The 19,873-nt window shown below is 39.0% G+C and overlaps 1 protein-coding gene across 7 annotated transcripts in view; it reads right to left on the bottom strand.

Moving 5' to 3' along the window:
* The window catches only part of FGGY (FGGY carbohydrate kinase domain containing), a 408,065-nt gene that overhangs the window by 363,475 nt on the left and 24,717 nt on the right, over positions 1–19,873 (bottom strand). For all 7 annotated transcript variants that reach the window (XM_057500245.1, XM_036911238.2, XM_036911239.2 and 4 more), the window contains exon 3: positions 3,893–4,004. In XM_057500245.1, the coding sequence (XP_057356228.1) occupies positions 3,893–4,004 (112 nt within the window). The remainder of the gene's footprint in view (positions 1–3,892; positions 4,005–19,873) is intronic.

The raw sequence follows: 19,873 nt of genomic DNA, 5'->3' as shown, positions 1-19,873 counted from the left end.
TTCAAAGAAACCAAAAAAATGACAATGGAATGTTCTTGGTGTGAAAGTGTTTATACTCAACTTTATTCCCACAGTGGCAGGTGAATCACTAGAATCCCATCCACTCAGAGCAAGTCAGCATGCAGCAAGCCGGTCTCTGCCTCTGGGCCTCTCTACCCCCACAGCCATCTCAGTTGCTGTCCTCGGCGCAGCCACCCCTGCAATCTCGGCTCTCCTGCAGCCGGGCAGCCCAGAGCACTGGGCGGAGCTCTTTGAGTCAATAACAACATATTACCCACATGTGTGTAGTGAGCTAGCCGACCAGTCAGGTAAGAATCCTGGCCACAGGAACCTTCACTTTCTCCACAGTATTCTTCTTAAATGTTGCATAGAATGTATCTGCAGCTGCCTCACAATAAAAACACCTGTTGCTAATCTTTCAACTGTGAAGACAGACTCACTTACTCACCAGCTGCTACTGCTTCTACCTGTAGAAGCTCCCAAAATCCAATCAAAAGGACCATGAAAATTTCACAGAATTTTTATATTTATTATAATTATTCATAATTTTCACTGTAGACAAAAACCAGGAAGTTAAAAAAACTTTTTTTCTGCTCTTCTAGAAAATCACAAATAAATGCCTCCACTGAAAGTTCAGTTTATCATTTGCTGAGCAAATTCCAGGCACAGTGCTGGGTGCTGGGATATCAGAAAGAATGTGCCAGAATCCCTACCTTTATGGAGCATGTGGTTGAGTGGGAAAAAACAGTCTATATAAGGGTGCTGACTGCCAGAAGGACTGGACATGGACGTGGAACACCGAGGAGCAGGTGCACAGAAACGGCCCTTGTTAGCTGGGCCTGAGGCTGCACAGAAAGCTTCCAAGTGGCAGGAAACCTTTAAATTAGTTCTGAAAATGACTAGCCTTTGGTTAGCTAGGTGAAGAAAGAGTGAGGAGGGAGGTCCCACACGAGAGACAGCCTGTGAACAGAGTGCAGACCAAGAAGGTGTTATACTGTAAGACAATTGGAGGCAATGTAGTAGAGAATTGGGATTATAGAGTCAGTTACCTTAAGGGAAGAATATTCATCCATGTATTCATTCAACTATGATTTTGAACACCTGACAGGAAGTGCTCCAAGCATGCTTGAGGGTAATTCCCATGAATTAGCAAAAACACCTTTGGGGTTCAGTTCTGAGTAGTCTGGTAGTAACTCCCCAATTCCAAGTTACCACCCTTGGTTCCTCACCCTCCCAGGACTCCTGTGGCTGGGATAAACCAGCCAGAACTGTGTTCCGAGCCCGGTGGGCTGCAGAAGAAGGAAGCCTGCAGCCATAACACCACTGTCCAATCCAGGGGCTGTCTGGACCTTCAGAGCAAGAGAGATCAAAGGAGAAAAAGCTCCCCACCAGACTATTTTATCATGCACTGAGGATTAGTGTTCTTTAACTACTGTACTTTAATTGGTATCTGATCTTTGTCGTTGAAGATGGTAACAGTTTTGCTGGTCTTACGGGTTTGGTTTTAATGATGATGGTTCATTTCCTGACAACATTCCCTGTTTCTCATCATTACTCCAGCTAACCAGTCAAGAATTGATTACTACTATGCAGGTAGAAGTCTTTAAAGTACATTTAAACCACCTTTAAAATCCAAATTCCATTGTCAAGCACAGGAAAATCCAATTTAGATAAAATTTAACCTTAATAGAACCTGTGTAAAGGCAAGAACCTCATGAGGGACCTGCAGCTAGATGCACATGATGAATGGGTACAGTTAGGTGGAATAAAATTAATTCAACACTTACAGTTAGGGTTGCATCCTAGCTACCCTTTTAACAGAAATGCTGTTAACAGGAGGCAATTCTACCTCTAATAAGAAGATGGCATCCAGGCAGGGTGCATTTGTAAGCAAACTCTCTTCTTCCACAGTAAGTGTTCCTGTTCCTAATGTTTTAGTTGTCTATTCAGCTTTACCCAGTGATTCTCCACACACTAGAATTATGCAGAAAACTTTTTTAAAAATATTGATGTCTAGCCTTACCGCAAGCCAAGTGAATACAAATCTTGGGGTAAGGTTCATGAATTGGTCACTTAAAAAAAATTCCCAGTTGATTCTCATGTATAGCCAGAGTTGAAAACTACTTGTTTTAGCATATTAAAAGGATCTAGAGTCTTTGGAACTTAGGGCTCTTAACATCTGAAGTTCTACCTAAACTGAGAATTGCTCTTCCAACATCCCTAATGGACCATCACTTGACCTCTACCTAAAGAAAGCCAATAAAGGAAGCGTGGATAACTCCCACAGTGGCCAGCTCCAAAGCTGGCCAAATCTCAAAATTAAAGAGTGCTTGCTGCTTGCTGCTTGCTGCTGAGCTCAGATCTGCTGATTTGGCCCCATTCCTCTAGTCTCTGTTTTCTGAAGTGGCCCAGAAACGGGGTGCCCTGCCTTCCTAGGCCAGAACAATGCCAGCTGAGCCAGTGATCAAACACTGAGAACAAGGACCATGCATATTAGAACTGAACCTAAATCAGACAAGCCTTGGCACACAGGAGATGTTAATAAATATGGCAGAAACGGAAAAAAGTGTGTGTGTATATAATAAGATGGTCATCATTACCACTGTGCTCTAACCATTCATTCATTTGCATACTTTTTCAGCACATGTAATTTATAAAAATCACTGTTCTACATTAGGTCCAGAGAAGTGGGTGGGACACATTCTCTTAAAGAACTCATAATCAGATGGAAGAAATGTTTCTGAGCATTCAGGCATCAGGCTCTCAATTTTCACAGCAAAGCTGTTTGATTATTTAAATTCTTTCAGAGAAGAACACTGAGAAAGTTAAGTGACTTGCTCTAGGTGTCACAGCTCAGCAGTAGTATAGATGAGATCTGGGGTTTGCCTGACTTCAATTCCAGGATGTCCCAGTGTGCCCTCTTATCCAGAGACACTGGTTAAGAAGGGTGCTACTACAGCTTAACACCAGTTAAGAAAGGCATGATTAAATAAGGATCCATTTACTAAGGGTCCTCCAACAGTCTAGCCCAACAGGTTTGCAATGGCTACCTTAACAACTGCCTGACAAAGTCTACAGCTACCTTCCTTTAGACAGAGCATGCAAATTCCAGTGTACCATAGTCTCCATCATTCCCAAATGCCTTCCACTCATTACAAGGTTAAATATCAGTTGAAATCTCCCCTTTGTGCTGTTTTTTTCCTCAAACCTGGCCTATTTTTCTCACGTACATCAACTACATGACTAGTGTGGACTTCTGGGTTTGCAACCTCAGCACTAGCACTAATGGATACAAGTTCTCAAAAGCGATACATCCTTACCTATAAAAAAACTTCTGATGGTGGGCCCCCAAGTGACATTTATATTTGAAAGAGCTCATTACTTAAAGTGTTTATTACAACAATATCATTAAATGGGAGGTCTTTGATATGGTTACTGAAAACAGAAAATAGAACAGCCATCTGTTTCCAGTTTCTGTGTGATACATGGTCCTGTGTGCCTGATTCTACTTCCTTTAAATGGCCTTGACTCACCCACTCGAAAGTGGTATAGAAGCTTCATATGTAAGCAGCAGACATTGACATGCCCAACCTAGAACACTTGTCTGTTTTAAGGCTACTCACTCTGCGCTGATGATCCCATGTCCTTCCTTTACCAAGCTCTCTACTATGGCTCTTGTTCATTATGGACCAGGTCTCTCCCTAATCCATCCCTGATGTCACGCCACTCCCACCAATTGTTCTCTAGGCTTTTAACCTCTGGGACCTTATTTCTGGTCTCTATACACCACCTATAAATCACTATTAATGATAAAAAAAACACCTGACCTCATGTTTCACTTGGGTCCCAACCAGTCTCCCACCACCACGGAAAGAAAGAGGAATGGTCCTACCTTCATTGTTTACTGGTAAAGGATGAAACTGCTCATCCAAAACAACCAGAGAACACGTGGCATCAAACCCAAGCCCTCGAATTTGGGTTAAATCAATCCCTTGTACAACTTCCTGTTTAAAAAACAAACAAAACATAAATTACAATGCAGGCTTTTAAAGTGAAAACAGTTACAACTAGAAGAAAATGAATAACAATATCAATAGAATATCAGAAGATCCTATAAATTAGTAAGAAAAAGACAATCTAGTTGAAAATTAAGCAAAGGACATGACAAGTTCATAAAACAAATAGTCAAAAACACATAAAAAGAGTTTCAACTCCACTACAATTAAATAAACAAATAAAAATACACCAATTTTTGCTTTTCATATTGGCAAAAATGTAAAAGATGAATAATATGCAGTAGTGGCAAGAAAGGAAGAAGTAGATCTTCTTTTATGTTATTCTAGTAGTGCAATAATTTAGTACAAATTTTGGAGAATAATTTCAAAATATTAAAATTGAAAACATGAATAACTTTTGGCCCAACAATCCTACATCTAGGAACCTATCTTAGCAAATTATTAGCATGAATATGTAAAATTCTATGTAGAAAAAGATTAACTGTTGCACTGATTAAGAATATATTTAAAAATTGAAACTATTTTTTATTAAATTAATTATGGTACATTTATAAAATAGAATATTCTATAGGCATTAAAAAGAAAGAAGTAAAGAGAAAACTTCTGGGTGTGGCAGTATGAAGAGGTTAACAAAACCTCTTGGCAAATAAAAGTATAAAACTTGATAAAATCATCAAAAACAACCACTTTGGGGCTTTGGGACTTGACCAAAGCCACAGGAAAAATTGGGAAGCATTTATTCTTGAAAAGTCAAAATTGTATTTAAAACATTGCCACCCCACCAAAAAAAAAGACACGAAAGAAGGAAAACATCTAGGACCAGGTGGCCTCATTCAGAAATTAACATTCAAGGAAGAAATAATACCATTCCTATACAAATTTGTTTAGGATGAAACATTTTCAACAAATTTTGCATGGTATTCCCTGGTACTAAAGCCAAACAAAGACATCAAAAAGGAAAGGACATTATAGACCAATATTTGACATGAAGCAAGATGTAAAACCTAACAAAATACTGACAAAAAAAATCTTGCAAAACATAAAACATGCATTATATACCATGACCACATGGAGTCACCCCCAGGAATTCAAGAGTGGTTTAATATTCATAAATCAATGTATTATGTATATTAATGGCGTAAAGTACAAGTACCAAATGGTCATCTCAATGGATACAGAAAAGGAGAGAAACAAAACATTTAATACAACAGGAAAGAAGGGAACTTCCATAACTGATAAAACCATCAACAAAAACCTACAGCTAAAGTTATACCTTATGGTAAAATGAATGATTCCCCCCTATTATAAACAAAGCAAGGATGGTTTTTTTCACCATTTCTATTCAAGGATTGCCAATGCAATAAAGCAAGAAAAAAGAAATTTAAAGCATATAGGTTAAAAAGGAAGAAGTTAAAATGTTTTGAGTTTTCTTTTGTAGAAGACATGATTACATATGCAGAAAATCCTAAAAGAAAAAAAAAACGACTAGAATAAGCAAGCTAAGATCACAGGATACAAGATTAACATATAAAAATCAATTGTATTTCTATATACTAGCAACTAACATTTCAAAACTGAAATTAAGAAAATATTACCATTCACCATAGTATCAAGAAAAGAAAATAAGGAATGAATTTATTGAAAGAAGTTCAAGATTTACACCAAGAAAATTATAAAACATTGCCACGAAAGAAATGACAAATTATAGAAATATGCCATATTTGTAATGGAAAGTTTGCTAAGATGGCAATCACCTCAAATTGATCTATAGATTTTACACAACTATTAAAATCCAAGGAGGTTTTTTTTTTTTAGAAATTGACAAGCTGCTCTTAATATTTATAAAGAAATGCAAAGGAAGTAAAAGTGCCAAAGCACTGTTGAAAAGAAAGAACAAAGTTGGAGAATTTAACCTACCTGATTTCAACTTACTATAAAACTACCATTACTAAGTGAGTATGGCATTGGCATAAGGATAAATTTATAGACCAATGGAACAGAATACAAATATAAGAAATAAACTCAAACATTTATGGTCAATTGATTTTTAAAAAAGGTGCCAAAACAACTGAATGGGGAAAAGGCAGTCTGACAGTGGTGCTGGAACAACTTAAACCTTCAGAATTACTTCATACACACACAAAAATTAACTGAAAATGTATCAAATCCCTGGATGTGAGAATTAAAATTATAAAACTTGCAGAATAGCTTCATGACATGAGTTAGAAAAAGGTCTCTTAAGATGTAAGACTTATAAAAGAAAAAAAATTGATAAATTTAACTTCAAAATCTTTAAAGTTTGCTCTTGAAAAGAAACCAGAAGAAAATGGAAAATAAGCTACAGATTGGGAGAAAATATATTCAATCTATGCATCCAATAATAGATTTGTATATAGAATTTATAAATAACTCTTATAACTCAATAATGAGAGGACAAACAACTCAATAATAAAATAGGGCAAGAATTTAAGTATATACATCACCAAAGATGTACAAATGGCCAATAAGCACATGAAAATATGATCAACAGTGTTGGTCACTGAGGAAGTACAAATTAAAATCACAGTGAGATTTATTAGAACAGCTATAATAAAAAATATTGACAATACCAAGTGTTAGAAACTTGTGTAGAAAGTAAAACCCTTTTACATTGCTGGTACAAATGAAAAATACAGCCACTTTAGAAAAAACATTTGACAACTTTTTAAATGTAACTTACCACACAACCCAGTAATTTCACTCCTAGGTTTTTACCAAAGAAAAATTAAAACATGTCAACACAAGAATTGTATGTGAATAATCATAGCATATTACTCAAAATACCCCAAAACTTGAAATAAATAAAATGTCCATCATGGTTACCCAGATGTTTAAAGAAAGTGTGATATATCCATACAACAGAATAGTACTCAGCAAGAAAAAGGCACGAACTACTGATATGTACAACAACATGAATGAACATTAAAGATAGTATGTTTAGTGAAAGAATTCAGGAACAAAAAACTGCATGTTGTATAATTCCATTTATTTGAAATTTCTAAAAAAGAATAACTATAAAGACAGAAAGCAGATAAATAGATATCTATGACTGGGGTTGGGGACTGACTGCAAACAGGCACAATGGAACTTTTTGGGGATAACAGAAGTTTCCTAAAACTGAATAATGGTGATGATTGCAGAACTATGTAAATTTAATAAAATCACTGAACTGTACATTTAAAATGAATGGGCTTTATGGTATGTAAATTATACCTCAAGTTGTTAAGTATTAAATGAAGTTGAGCTACAAAAGATGAAATGCAAAGATATATATGATACATTAGTAAGGTAAAACAAAACAAAAAGAATACAGATCTTCCTCAACTTACAATGCAGTTGCATCCTAAAAAATCCATCATAAACTGAAAAAATAAGTAAAAAATGCATTTAATATATATCCTACCAAAAAATAATAGCTTAACCCAGCTACCTTCAATGTGCTCAGAACACTTATATTAGTCTATAATGTATATCATCTAACAGAAAGCCTATTTATATAATGTTGACTATTTCATGTAATTTACTGTATACAGAAGTGAAGAACAGAATGGCGCATGGGTGCAAAATGGTTGTCAGTTGTTTAGCCTCATGACTGTGTGGCTGACTGGGAGCTATGGCTCACTGCTGCTGCCCAGGAGAGGATAGTCCTGCATGTCACTAGCCCAGGAAAAGGTCAAAATTTCTACTGAACATGTATTGCTTTCACAGTATCATAAAGTTGAACAATTGTTTAAATCACACCATCGTAAGTCAGGACCAGCTGTATATAGGCAGACCTTGGAGATATTGTAGATTTGGTTCCAGACCACTGCAGTAAAGCAAATACTGCAAAAAAGCAAGTCAGATGAATGTTTTCATTTCCCAGTGAATATAAAAGTTATGTTTCACTCTACTGTAGTCTATTAAGGTGTCATAGAATTATGTCTGAATAATAATGTGCATACCTTACTTAAGACATACTTTACTGCTAAAAATTGCTCACCATCTTCTAAGCTTTCAGCAAGTCATAATCCCTGATCACAGATCACCATAACAAAGTGAGTAATAATGAAAAAATTCAAAATATTGCGAGAATTACTAAAATGTGACAGGAACACAAAGTAAGCAAATGCTGTTGGAAAAATGACACCAACAGACTTGCTCAATGCAGGGTTGCCACAAACCTTCAATTACTTAAAACAAAAAGGCAGTATCTGTGAAGTGTAATAAAGCAAAGGGCAAAAAAAATAAGGTATGCCTGTACAAAAAACTGTTAACAGAGGTTGCCTCTGAGAGCCAAAACTGCCATTGGAGAAGATAGGAGGTTTTTCACTTAGTTGTGCAATTTTTAAAGTTGTAGAATAATAGATTTATTGATTAATTCTACTTTCTTTTTGTTTTTGCTTCTATGGTTTCTTTTTTTTGAAATAGCATGAGTGGCCATAATCATTAATATTTCCCATAAACTTAAAACATGAAAATAATCTTTTAAATCTCACAAAATACCCAAAAGTGTCCACCCCCATCATCAGTTGCCTAAGAGAGTCACCCTGCAGAAAGAGCATGTGCTCTAGGAGAGAATATTTGCTAGTGGCCCTTCTGTGACTGCTGGCAATACTAAGCCACACACAGCAAGAGAATGTCCTGTGTGCCTTTACTACATGGATGGATCTACACTTACCAAGAGCATGAGGACCAAATCCAATTCACTGTCAGGCAGCATGACCTCATGATGAATCGCAAAGACCTGGTTTCAAATCCTAGCTCTGCCACTCTGGCTGTGTGATTGAGGGCAGGGTACACAATTCCAGCCATTCCAATCACCCTCTTGCCTTGCTGGGTCATATCTCTACAGCAGTTACAGGCATGGCTTTCTCCACCTGGAATGTCCTTCCAGCTTGGCTGGGAAATATCTGGGTAGTGGTTAAGATCAGTGGTGTTAGATGCAGACTGCCTGGGTTTGAAACCCAGCTCTGCCACTTACTTACTTAGATGACTTAGGGGAACCAGAAAACCAGTTTCCTTCATTGCACAAAGCTATTACTTATACCTACATCTAACGATGATATGGGAATTCAGCAAAATAAGGTGTGATTAGTCAAACATCTGGCATTCAGTGCACAATAAGAAGCAGTCATTATTAGAGTAAATTACCTGTCTCCAATCTTCTTTGAACTCATTGGTATCAATCAATCAACCAATGGGCATCAATCAGTCAATCAATAAGCCAGCCCTAACTTCTACCTGCCATGTAACCCTACTTGCCTCTGTGCCCAGAGAGTACATACCTGACTTGGGCAAGCCCATCTCACACAGACCTATAGTTAGCCAAAAGAGGAATTGGGTGAGAAAATATGGAAAACTCAATGAAACTCAAAACCATAGGCAACTTTGGAGTAGAAATGAATATGGGATATAGTGTCAAAACAGCCCCCTATGGTTCTGACACCACCATTTCTAGATCCGGCAGTTCTGCCCTTACCACATCACTTTTCTGAGCCTCAGTTCCCCGAGAGCCAGAGGTATCTCCCAGGAGAAGATCAAAGGAGTCAACTGGTTTGAAAGTGCTTTGGAACCAGTAAACCTTTGTAGGAAATGTAAAAGATGGAAAACTCACTCAATGCCTTATTGTGTTCACAGAATCCTTTTTTTTACATGAAATATAGTGTGTTCCCTTATATATGTCATGTAAACACATATGAAAATGACAGGCAATGAGAATAGTGATTGAAAAGACTGGATAGATTCAAACCTTCCTAAGAATTATGAGGGGAGTAACCTTCCAATAGGAACAAAGACAATACTTCAATCTATTTTATGAATCCCTTCTGAAGACCTACAGAGTTCCCTATTCTAAACATGACCTTTCCATCACACAGTTTTCCTGTCTCCATCCCTACACCAGACCCCTCACAAGGAACTGGAAGAGCAGCTGCGACATGCACTTCAGCCCAATCTTAGGTAGCCAAACCCCAGCTTTACATGGAATGCCTCACAATCATGCTTATCCAGAAGGACCAGCACCATCCCATCTAAACCATCCCAGAAAGATGGCTGTCAGGGTCACACTACACAGAAGGACCCTGGGACTTGACCTGCTGACCTAAGGATTCTTTTTTATGCTCTTAATAATGAAAGAAAAAAGCAGTCTAGTAAACTCGCCCCAGCGATGTGGCATCAAGGGAATTTCCCTGGCTGGAGAGAAAGCACATTGCTCTTCTAAAGAATTTCCAGAGAAGGAGATTTCTGCAGCTTCATTTGGTAACCTGGTCCTTGTCTAACAACTGTCAACTTGTAGCTATGGGGCAGCAAACAAATATTTGGAGAAAGGATTGTACACGGCTTTGTTCTGACTGTGGGAACTGGTTCAATCCTGCATGTGTTTTAAATCAGCAGGCTCTGCCATATTGGGTGGGGAGACAGTGTTCCTCAGAAACTTTCCAAACTAAGAATTCAAGAGTCAGAGGCATACCTGGTTTTATCTTTTGCTCTATTTGGAGCAAGGGTGAAAGCCTGGGGCCTCAGGGACAGAATCCAGCTAGCAAATAAAGTCCTGTGCAGCTGGTACTGTATTCTTTTAAATCTTGATTTAAATGCCATTGTCAGCTTTGGGGGTGTGAATCCCCAGCTCCCTCAGGCCCATCACTCCCTGTTGCCTACACAATTCAATTACTCATTCCATCAGTCAGCAATATAATCAAGCCCCTTCCAGGGTCAGGCTGAGTACTCTTCTGAGTATCTGGGAAACAAAGGAGAGGAAAAAAAAATTGTTTAATTCCTTGCTGTTTGGGAGATTACATTTTACTAGGGATACATGGCAGCTAATAAAGCAAATAAATTATATAGTGTATGCCTAGTTTACCAGAAAGCAGAAAGTGAAGGGGGTAAGGAATGCTGAAGGAGGGGGTGGTGGTTGCTGAGAACGTGAGATATGAGGAAACACTTAAGGACCTGAGAAGCTGGCCTTGTGGAAATCTGGGGCAAGATGTTCCAGACAGGAAAACAGCCAGTGCAAAGGCACTGAAGTGGAAACAGCAATGAAGCTAAGGCATTGTAGGGCACAGAGCACCTGCAAGGCCCCTAGAGGGACTCAGTTTTACAAAATCCACTCTAGTGTCTCCTAAAATGAATAAATTCAATTCTGGACCATTTATCCACACAGCATCCTGGCTTAGCTATAGCATTTTCTCTTGAAGGTAAAGCAGGGAAATGGAAGCCAAACACTTCCATTTATGTCAGTGACACCAACATTCTTCAAAAACAGAAACTAAAACTGCTTCTACCTCCTTTCTCTCCATATTCACGAAGTCCTATTAGATCTCCCTTCCAAAGTTTCTTGGTCTTATCCCTCCTATTTATTCATCTGCCAACATTCTAATCCACCATTCATTATTGAAGAGATATTATTTAAGCACTTGCATGTACCAGGATAATGCACAGGCTGAACAAGCCAGTATCCCAGGTCCCCCAGAGTTTATAGTTCAAAGGAATCCCAGACTCCAGAACCTCTAGAAGAATGGAATTGGCATCCTTGAATTTAGTTTCTGTTCCTTCTAGGTCATCCTGTATGTGTTGCTGGTTGATCTGAAACTCAGGATGATTCTAGAAGAGCTCCCTATTGACAGTTCGGAACTGGCTATCCCAGGTATGCCCCATCAGTTCCAGTCTCCCTCTTCTCCTATTGGAAACCACACACTACAGCCAGGGCCACCTCTTTAACGTTCCCATTTCAGTGCTCCTGTCCATGCTCTTCCTCCAGTTCTCAATTATCCCCTCCTAGAATTCTCAAAAGTCACTTTCAGGCCAACATCTTTCCTCAGACTTTCTCCACTGACTGGGAATAGAGATATCCTAATTTTTTTAATCATACATTCTTTTTACACTTCCTGAATCTACTGCATGTTAGGATCTCAGTGAGCAAACTACAGTCCCTACCCTCCTAAAACATAAAATCTAGTTGGGAAGATAGATATTGATAAAAAAAAATGTTTTTATTAATTATTTAATTTCATTTATTTTGTTATTTTATTATTTATTATATAGTGATTCCATTATTGCTTATTTGATTACTGTTAATCAAAAAAATGAATGACTTACAAGCCATGAGAAGTTCTATAAAGGAAAAGTACAAGATACTGTGGAAAACATTTAGGAGGTAAAACTGGACTTACTTTGGAGGAGCTATCAGGCCAGAAAAGGCTTCTTCCTTGAGGAACTGACTTTTGAACTAAGATTCAGTACAGCACCACCCAGTGGAACTTTCTGCAGGGTGGAAATGTTCTCTGCCTGTCCTGCCCAATACAGTGGCCAGCAGCCACACGTGGCTACTGAGCACTTGAAAAGTGGCCAGTAAGACTGAGGAACTGAATTGTTAATTATATTTAATTTTAATTAACCTAAATTTAAGTAGCCACATGCAGCTAGTGACTACTGTATTAGATACTATGGGTCTAAGGATGAACAGGAGTTAAATATTTTGTCAGAAAGCAGGAAGTGTATGCAGGAAGACAGAATGTGTATAAAAGTCCTGAGGATAGAGGGGACATTTCAAGTGCCAGGACATGACAGGAGGGTGTGGCTGGACTGTAGAGAGCTGAGAGAAGCACCATGAGCTGAGCCAGGAAAGCAGGCTAAAACCAAACCATGCAGGGCGTGAAGACTGTGCTAAAGATTTTGAGGTCTTCCCAAACAGTAGCATGTTGCTATTGAGTTGTAAGCAAAAGAGTGGCATGACCATGTTAGCATGGAAAACAAATTAATTTCAGTGCCAAGGAGAATAGACTGGAGAGGGAAAGGTGTCTATGAGGAGATCAGTTAGGTTGTTGTAGTAATTTACACAAAAGATGAAGTATGTGGCATTGGAGATGGAGAGAATGCAGAGATCTGACCCCTCTGAATTCAGGCTTATCACCTACTTCATGGGTGAAAAAGAGAAAGACATTAAACTCTCCAGATGTCTGTTGTCTTTTCAACTATAAAATGGGAATAACAAGGGCGGAGCCAAGATGGTGGCGTGAGTAGAGCAGCGGAAATCTTCTCCCAAAACCACATATATCTATGAAAATATAACAAAGACAACTCTTCCTAGAATAAAGACCAGAAGACAAAGGACAACATCCAGACCACATCCACACCTGCGAGAACCCAGCGCCTCACAAAGGGGGTAAGAAAGAAGCATCGGCCCAGCGGGACCCGAGCACCCTTCCCCCCAGCTCCCGGCGGGAGAAGAGGAGGCAGAGCGGGAGGCACAGGGAGCCCAGGACTGCTGAACACCCAGCCCCAGCCATCCGGACCAGAGCACAGACACAGTGCATGCGCGGGGCCCTGGATACTAGGGAAAGAGGGCAGCAGGACCGGTGAGAGGGTAACAGACCCCAGCACCGGACGACAAAAGAAAAGCGAGCGGCCATTGTTTTGTTGTTCTTGTTGTTGTTGTTGTTTTGTTGAGGTGAGTGCTTTTTGGAAGTCTTCAAGGGACAGGGACGCCAATACTAGGGAAACAGGGCAGCAAGACCGGTGAGCGGGTGCCTGAGGATGGCGCCGGAGAATAAAGAAAAACGAGCGGCCATTTTTTATTTTATTTTATTTTTATTTATTTATTTATTTTTTCAATTTTTTTTTTTTGTGTGTGTGGTCATTGTTTTGTTTTGGCGGGTGCTTTCTGGAAGTCTTAAAGGGGCAGGGCGGGACACTTGGTCCAGAGGTAGGGAATCCGGGGATCTCTGGGCACCCTAACCCCTGGGCAGCAGGGAGCAGGGAGGCCCCTTACGGAGCTAAATAGCCTCCCGGCCACTCCCCCTCCAACGCAACTCCACCACTTTGGAGTAGCTGCCCGAGCCAGGCCACGCCCACAGCAACAGCGGAGATAAACTCCATAGCAGCCGGGCAGGAAGCAGAAGCCCTGTCTGCGCGCAGCTGCAAAGCACAAGCCACTAGAGGCCGCTGTTCTCCCAGGAGAGGAGGGCCACAAACCAACAAGAAAGGAAGTCCCTCCAGCCGTCACTCGTCCCAGCTCTGCAAACTCTCTCTATCACCATGAAAAGGCAAAATTACAGGCAAACCAAGATCACAGAGATACCAGAGAAGGAGACAGACCTAACCAGTCTTCCTGACAAAGAATTCAAAATAAGAATCATAAACATGCTGACAGAGATGCAGAGAAATACGCAAGAGAAATGGGATGAAGTCCGGAGGGAGATCACAAATGCCAGAAAGGAGATTACAGAAATGAAACACACTCTGGAAGGATTTATAAGCAGAATGGATAAGATGCAAGAGGCCATTGATGGAATTGAAACCAGAGAACAGGAACGCATAGAAGCTGAAATAGAGAGAGATAAAAGGATCTCCAGGAATGAAACAATATTAAGAGAACTGTGTGACCAATCCAAAAGGAACAATATCTGTATTATAGGGGTACCAGAAGAAGAAGAGAGAGGAAAAGGGATGGAAAGTATCTTGGAAGAAATAATTGCTGAAAACTTCCCCAAACTGGGGGAGGAAATAATAGAACAGACCACGGAAATACACAGAACCCCCAACAGAAAGGATCCAAGGAGGACAACACCAAGACACATAATAATTAAAATGGCAAAGATCAAGGACAAGGAAAGAGTTTTAAAGGCAGCTAGAGAGAAAAAGGTTACGTATAAAGGAAAACCCATCAGGCTAACATCAGACATCTCGACAGAAACCCTACAGGCCAGAAGAGAATGGCATGATATATTTAATGCAATGAAACAGAAGGGCCTTGAACCAAGGATACTGTATCCAGCACGACTATCATTCAAATATGACGGTGGGATTAAACAATTCCCAGACAAACAAAAGCTGAGGGAATTTGCTTCCCACAAACCACCTCTACAGGACATCTTACAGGGACTGCTCTAGATGGGAGCATTCCTAGAAAGAGCACAGAACAAAACACCCAACATATGAAGAATGGAGGAGGAGGAATAAGAAGGGAGAGAAGAAAAGAATCTCTAGACAGTGTATATAACAGCTCAATAAGCGAGCTAAGTTAGGGAGTAAGATACTAAAGAGGCTAACCTTGAACCTTTGGTAACCACGAATTGAAAGCGGGCAATGGCAATAAGTACATATCTTTCAATGGTCACCCTAAATGTAAATGGACTGAATGCACCAATCAAAAGACACAGAGTAATAGAATGGATAAAAAAGCAAGACCCATCTATATGCTGCTTATAAGAAACTCACCTCAAACCCAAAGACATGTACAGACTAAAAGTCAAGGGATGGAAAAACGTATTTCAGGCAAACAACAGCGAGAAGAAAGCAGGGGTTGCAGTACTAATATCAGACAAAATAGACTTCAAAACAAAGAAAGTAACAAGAGATAAAGAAGGACACTACATAATGATAAAGGGCTCAGTCCAACAAGAGGATATAACCATTCTAAATATATATGCACCCAACACAGGAGCACCAGCATATGTGAAACAAATACTAACAGAACTAAAGGGGGAAATAGACTGCAATGCATTCATTCTAGGAGACTTCAACACACCACTCACCCCAAAGGATAGATCCACCGGGCAGAAAATAAGTAAGGACACGGAAGCACTGAACAACACAGTAGATAGAGCAGATGGAACTAACAGACATCTACAGAACTCAACATCCAAAAGCAACAGGATATACATTCTTCTCAAGTGCACATGGAACATTCTCCAGAATAGACCACATACTAGCCCACAAAAAGAGCCTCAGCAAAATCCAAAATATTGAAATTCTACCAACCAATTTTTCAGACCACAAAGGTATAAAACTAGAAATAAATTCTACAAAGAAAACAAAAAGGCTCACAAACACATGGAAGCTTAACAACATGCTCCTAAATAATCAATGGATCAACGAACAAATTAAAACAGAGATCAAGGAATATATAGAAACAAATGACAACAATAACACAAAGCCCCAACTTCTCTGGGATGCAGCGAAAGCAGTCTTAAGAGGAAAGTATATAGCGATCCAGGCACACTTGAAGAAGGAAGAACAATCCCAAATGAATAGTCTAACATCACAATTATCGAAATTGCAAAAAGAAGAACAAATGAGGCCTAAAGTCAGCAGAAGGAGGGACATAATAAAGATCAGAGAAGAAATAAACAAAATTAAGAAGAATAAAACAATCGCAAAAATCAATGAAACCAAGAGCTGGTTCTTTGAGAAAATAAACAAAATAGATAAGCCTCTAGCCAAACTTATTAAGAGAAAAAGAGAATCAACACAAATCAACAGAATCAAAAATGAGAACGGAAAAATCATGACAGACTCCACAGAAATACAAAGAATAATTAAAGACTACTATGAAAACCTATATGCCAACAAGCTGGAAAACTAGAAGAAATGGACAACTTCCTAGAAAAATACAACCTTCCAAGACTGACCAAGGAAGAAACACAAAAGTTAAACAAACCAATTACAAGCAAAGAAATTGAAACGGTAATCAAAAAACTACCCAAGAACAAAACACCCGTGCCAGACAGATTTACGTTGGAATCTTATCAGACACACAGAGAAGACATAATACCCATTCTCCTTAAAGTTTTCCAAAAAATAGAAGAGGAGGGAATACTCCCAAACTCATTCCATGAAGCCAACATCACCCTAATACCAAAACCAGGCAAAGACCCTGCCACAAATGAAAATTACACACCAATATCCCTGATGAATGGAGATGCAAAAATACTTAATAAAATATTAGCAAACCGAATTCAAAAATACATCAAAAGGATCATACACCATGACCAAGTGGGATTCATCCCAGGGATGCAAGGATGGTACAACATTTGAAAATCCATCAACATCATCCACCACATCAACAAAAAGAAAGACAAAAACCACATGATCATCTCCATAGATGCTGAAAAAGCATTTGACAAAATTCAACATCCATTCATGATAAAAACTCTCAGCAAAATGGGAATAGAGGGCAAGTACCTCAACATAATAAAGGCCGTATATGATAAACCCACAGCCAACATTATATTGAACAGTGAGAAGCTGAAAGCTTTTCCTCTGAGATCGGGAACTAGACAGGGATGCCCACTCTCCGCACTGCTATTTAACATAGTAATGGAGGTCCTAGCCAAGGCAATCAGACAAAACAAAGAAATACAAGGAATCCAGATTGCTAAAGAAGAAGTTAAACTGTCACTATTTGCAGATGACATGATATTGTACATAAAAAACCCTAAAGACTCCACCCCAAAACTACTAGAACGGATATCAGAATACAGCAAAGTTGCAGGATACAAAATTAACACACAGAAATCTGTAGCTTTCCTATACACTAACAATGAACCAATAGAAAGAGAAATCAGGAAAATAATTCCATTCACAATTGCATCAAAAAGAATAAAATACCTAGGAATAAATCTAACCAGAGAAGTGAATGACCTATACTCTGAAAACTACAAGTCACTCTTAAGAGAAATTAAAGGGGACACTAAAAAATGGAAACTCATCCCATGCTCGTGGCTAGGAAGAATCAATATCGTCAAAATGGCCATCCAGCCCAAAGCAATATACAGATTTGATGCAATCCCTATCAAATTACCAGCAACATTCTTCAATGAACTGGAACAAATAATTCAAAAATTCATATGGAAACACCAAAGACTCCGAATAGCCAAATTAATCCTGAGAAAGAAGAATAAAGTAGGGGGGATCTCACTCCCCAACTTCAAGCTCTACTATAAAGCCATAGTAATCAAGACAATTTGGTACTGGCACAAGAACAAAGCCACAGACCAGTGGAACAGACTAGAGTCTCCAGACATTAACCCAAACATATATGGTCAATTAATATTTGATAAAGGAGCCATGGACATACAATGGCGAAATGACAGTCTCTTCAACAGATGGTGCTGGCAAAACTGGGCAGCTACATGTAGGAGAATGAAACTGAACCATTGTCTAACTCCATATACAAAAGTAAATGCAAAATGGATCAAAGACCTGAATGTAAGTCATGAAACCATTAAACTCGTGGAAAAAAACATAGGCAAAAATCTCTTAGACATAAACATGAGTGACCTCTTCTTGAACGTATCTCCCCGGGCAAGGAAAACAACAGCAAAAATGAACAAGTGGGACTATATTAAACTGAAAAGCTTCTGTACAGCAAAATACACCATCAATAGAACAAAAAGGAACCCTACAGTTTGGGAGAATATATTTGTAAATGACAGATCTGATAAAGGCTTGACGTCCAAAATATATAAAGAGCTCACACGCCTCAACAAACAAAAATCAAATAATCCAATTAAAATATGGGCAGAGGAACTGAACAGACAGTTCTCCAAAACAGAAAGACAGATGGCCAACAGACACATGAAAAGATGCTCCACATCACTAATTATCAGACAAATGCAAATTAAAACTACAATGACATATCACCTCACACCAGTAAGGATGGCTGTCACCCAAAAGACAAACAACAACAAATGCTGGCGAGGCTGTGGAGAAAGGGGAACACTCCTACACTGCTGGTGGGAATGTAAACTAGTTCAACCATTGTGGAAAGCAGTATGGAGGTTCATCAAAATGCTCAAAACAGACTTACCATTTGAACAGGAATTGCACTCCTAGGAATTTACCCTAAGAACGCAATCAAGTTTGAGAAAGACAGATGCACCCCTATGTTTATCACAGCACTATTTACAATAGCCAAGAATTGGAAGCAACCTAAATGTCCATCGGTAGATGAATGGATAAAGAAGATGTGGTACATATACACAATGGAATACTACTCAGCCATAAGAAGAGGGCAAATCCTACCATTTGCAGCACATGGATGGAGCTGGAGGGTATTATGCTCAGTTAAATAAGCCAAGCGGAGAAAGAGAAATACCAAATGATTTCACTCATCTGTGGAGTATAAGAACAAAGGAAAAACTGAAGGAACAAAACAGCAGTGGAATCACAGAACCCAAGAATGGACTAACAGCAGTCCCTGTGTGGTGACCTCCAATGAGTTCTACACAATGGTATAAAGGGCAGATCAAAGTGTGGGCAAAGGGTCTGTTTGTGTTTATACAGAGGATCAAAGCCTAATTTGGCTACCCAGAAAATGAACTAAGATACGATATGAAGAAGAACTTCCAACATCAGCACTCTCTGGAAGAGTCATACCAGAAGATGATTATCAAAAAACCTCAACAAAGATCCAGGCGATGCTGCAGTTGTAGCTGCATTCATCCCACGGGTTCCTGGACTTGCCATTGGAATGAAGAAGGAGATATCTAAGCTGGCCTGTGCATACAGTAAAACAACAAATTTGACTGGATCTACACTGTTGGAACTTAACCAAGAATTAGGAGAAGTGCAAGTTGTAGTGCTCCAAAATCTTACAACTACAGACTATCTACTGTTAAAAGAACATATGGGATGTGAACAGTTACCAGGAATGGGCTGTTTTAATTTGTCTGATTTCTCTCAGACTGTTCAAGAACAGTTGGACAATATCCATCATATCATAGACAAATTTTCACAAATGCCTAGGGTGCCTAACTGGTTTTCTTGGCTTCACTGGAGATGGCTGGTAATTATAGATCTGTTTTGGTTATGTAACTGTATTCCTATTATGTTAATGCATGTGCGCAATTTAATTAGTAGTTTAAAACCTATACATGCTTAAGTTACTCTACAAGAAGATATGTCAAAGATATAATCAATCTTCCCATGTTTTCTTCCGCCTGCTACTTCTATAGCCTTTCTTCTTCCTTCCTAATTACAACCCTTAAATAGAATTTGTGCCTCATATCAAATTTACTTAGTATCATAATTCCTCCAAGTGGTAAAGATACCTCAAG

The sequence above is a fragment of the Manis pentadactyla genome, chromosome 4 (genome assembly GCF_030020395.1).
Source record: "Manis pentadactyla isolate mManPen7 chromosome 4, mManPen7.hap1, whole genome shotgun sequence".
NCBI classification, from domain to species: domain Eukaryota; kingdom Metazoa; phylum Chordata; class Mammalia; order Pholidota; family Manidae; genus Manis; species Manis pentadactyla.
Note: the sequence above shows the minus strand (reverse complement) of the source record. Positions and strands in the feature narration are given on the sequence as shown.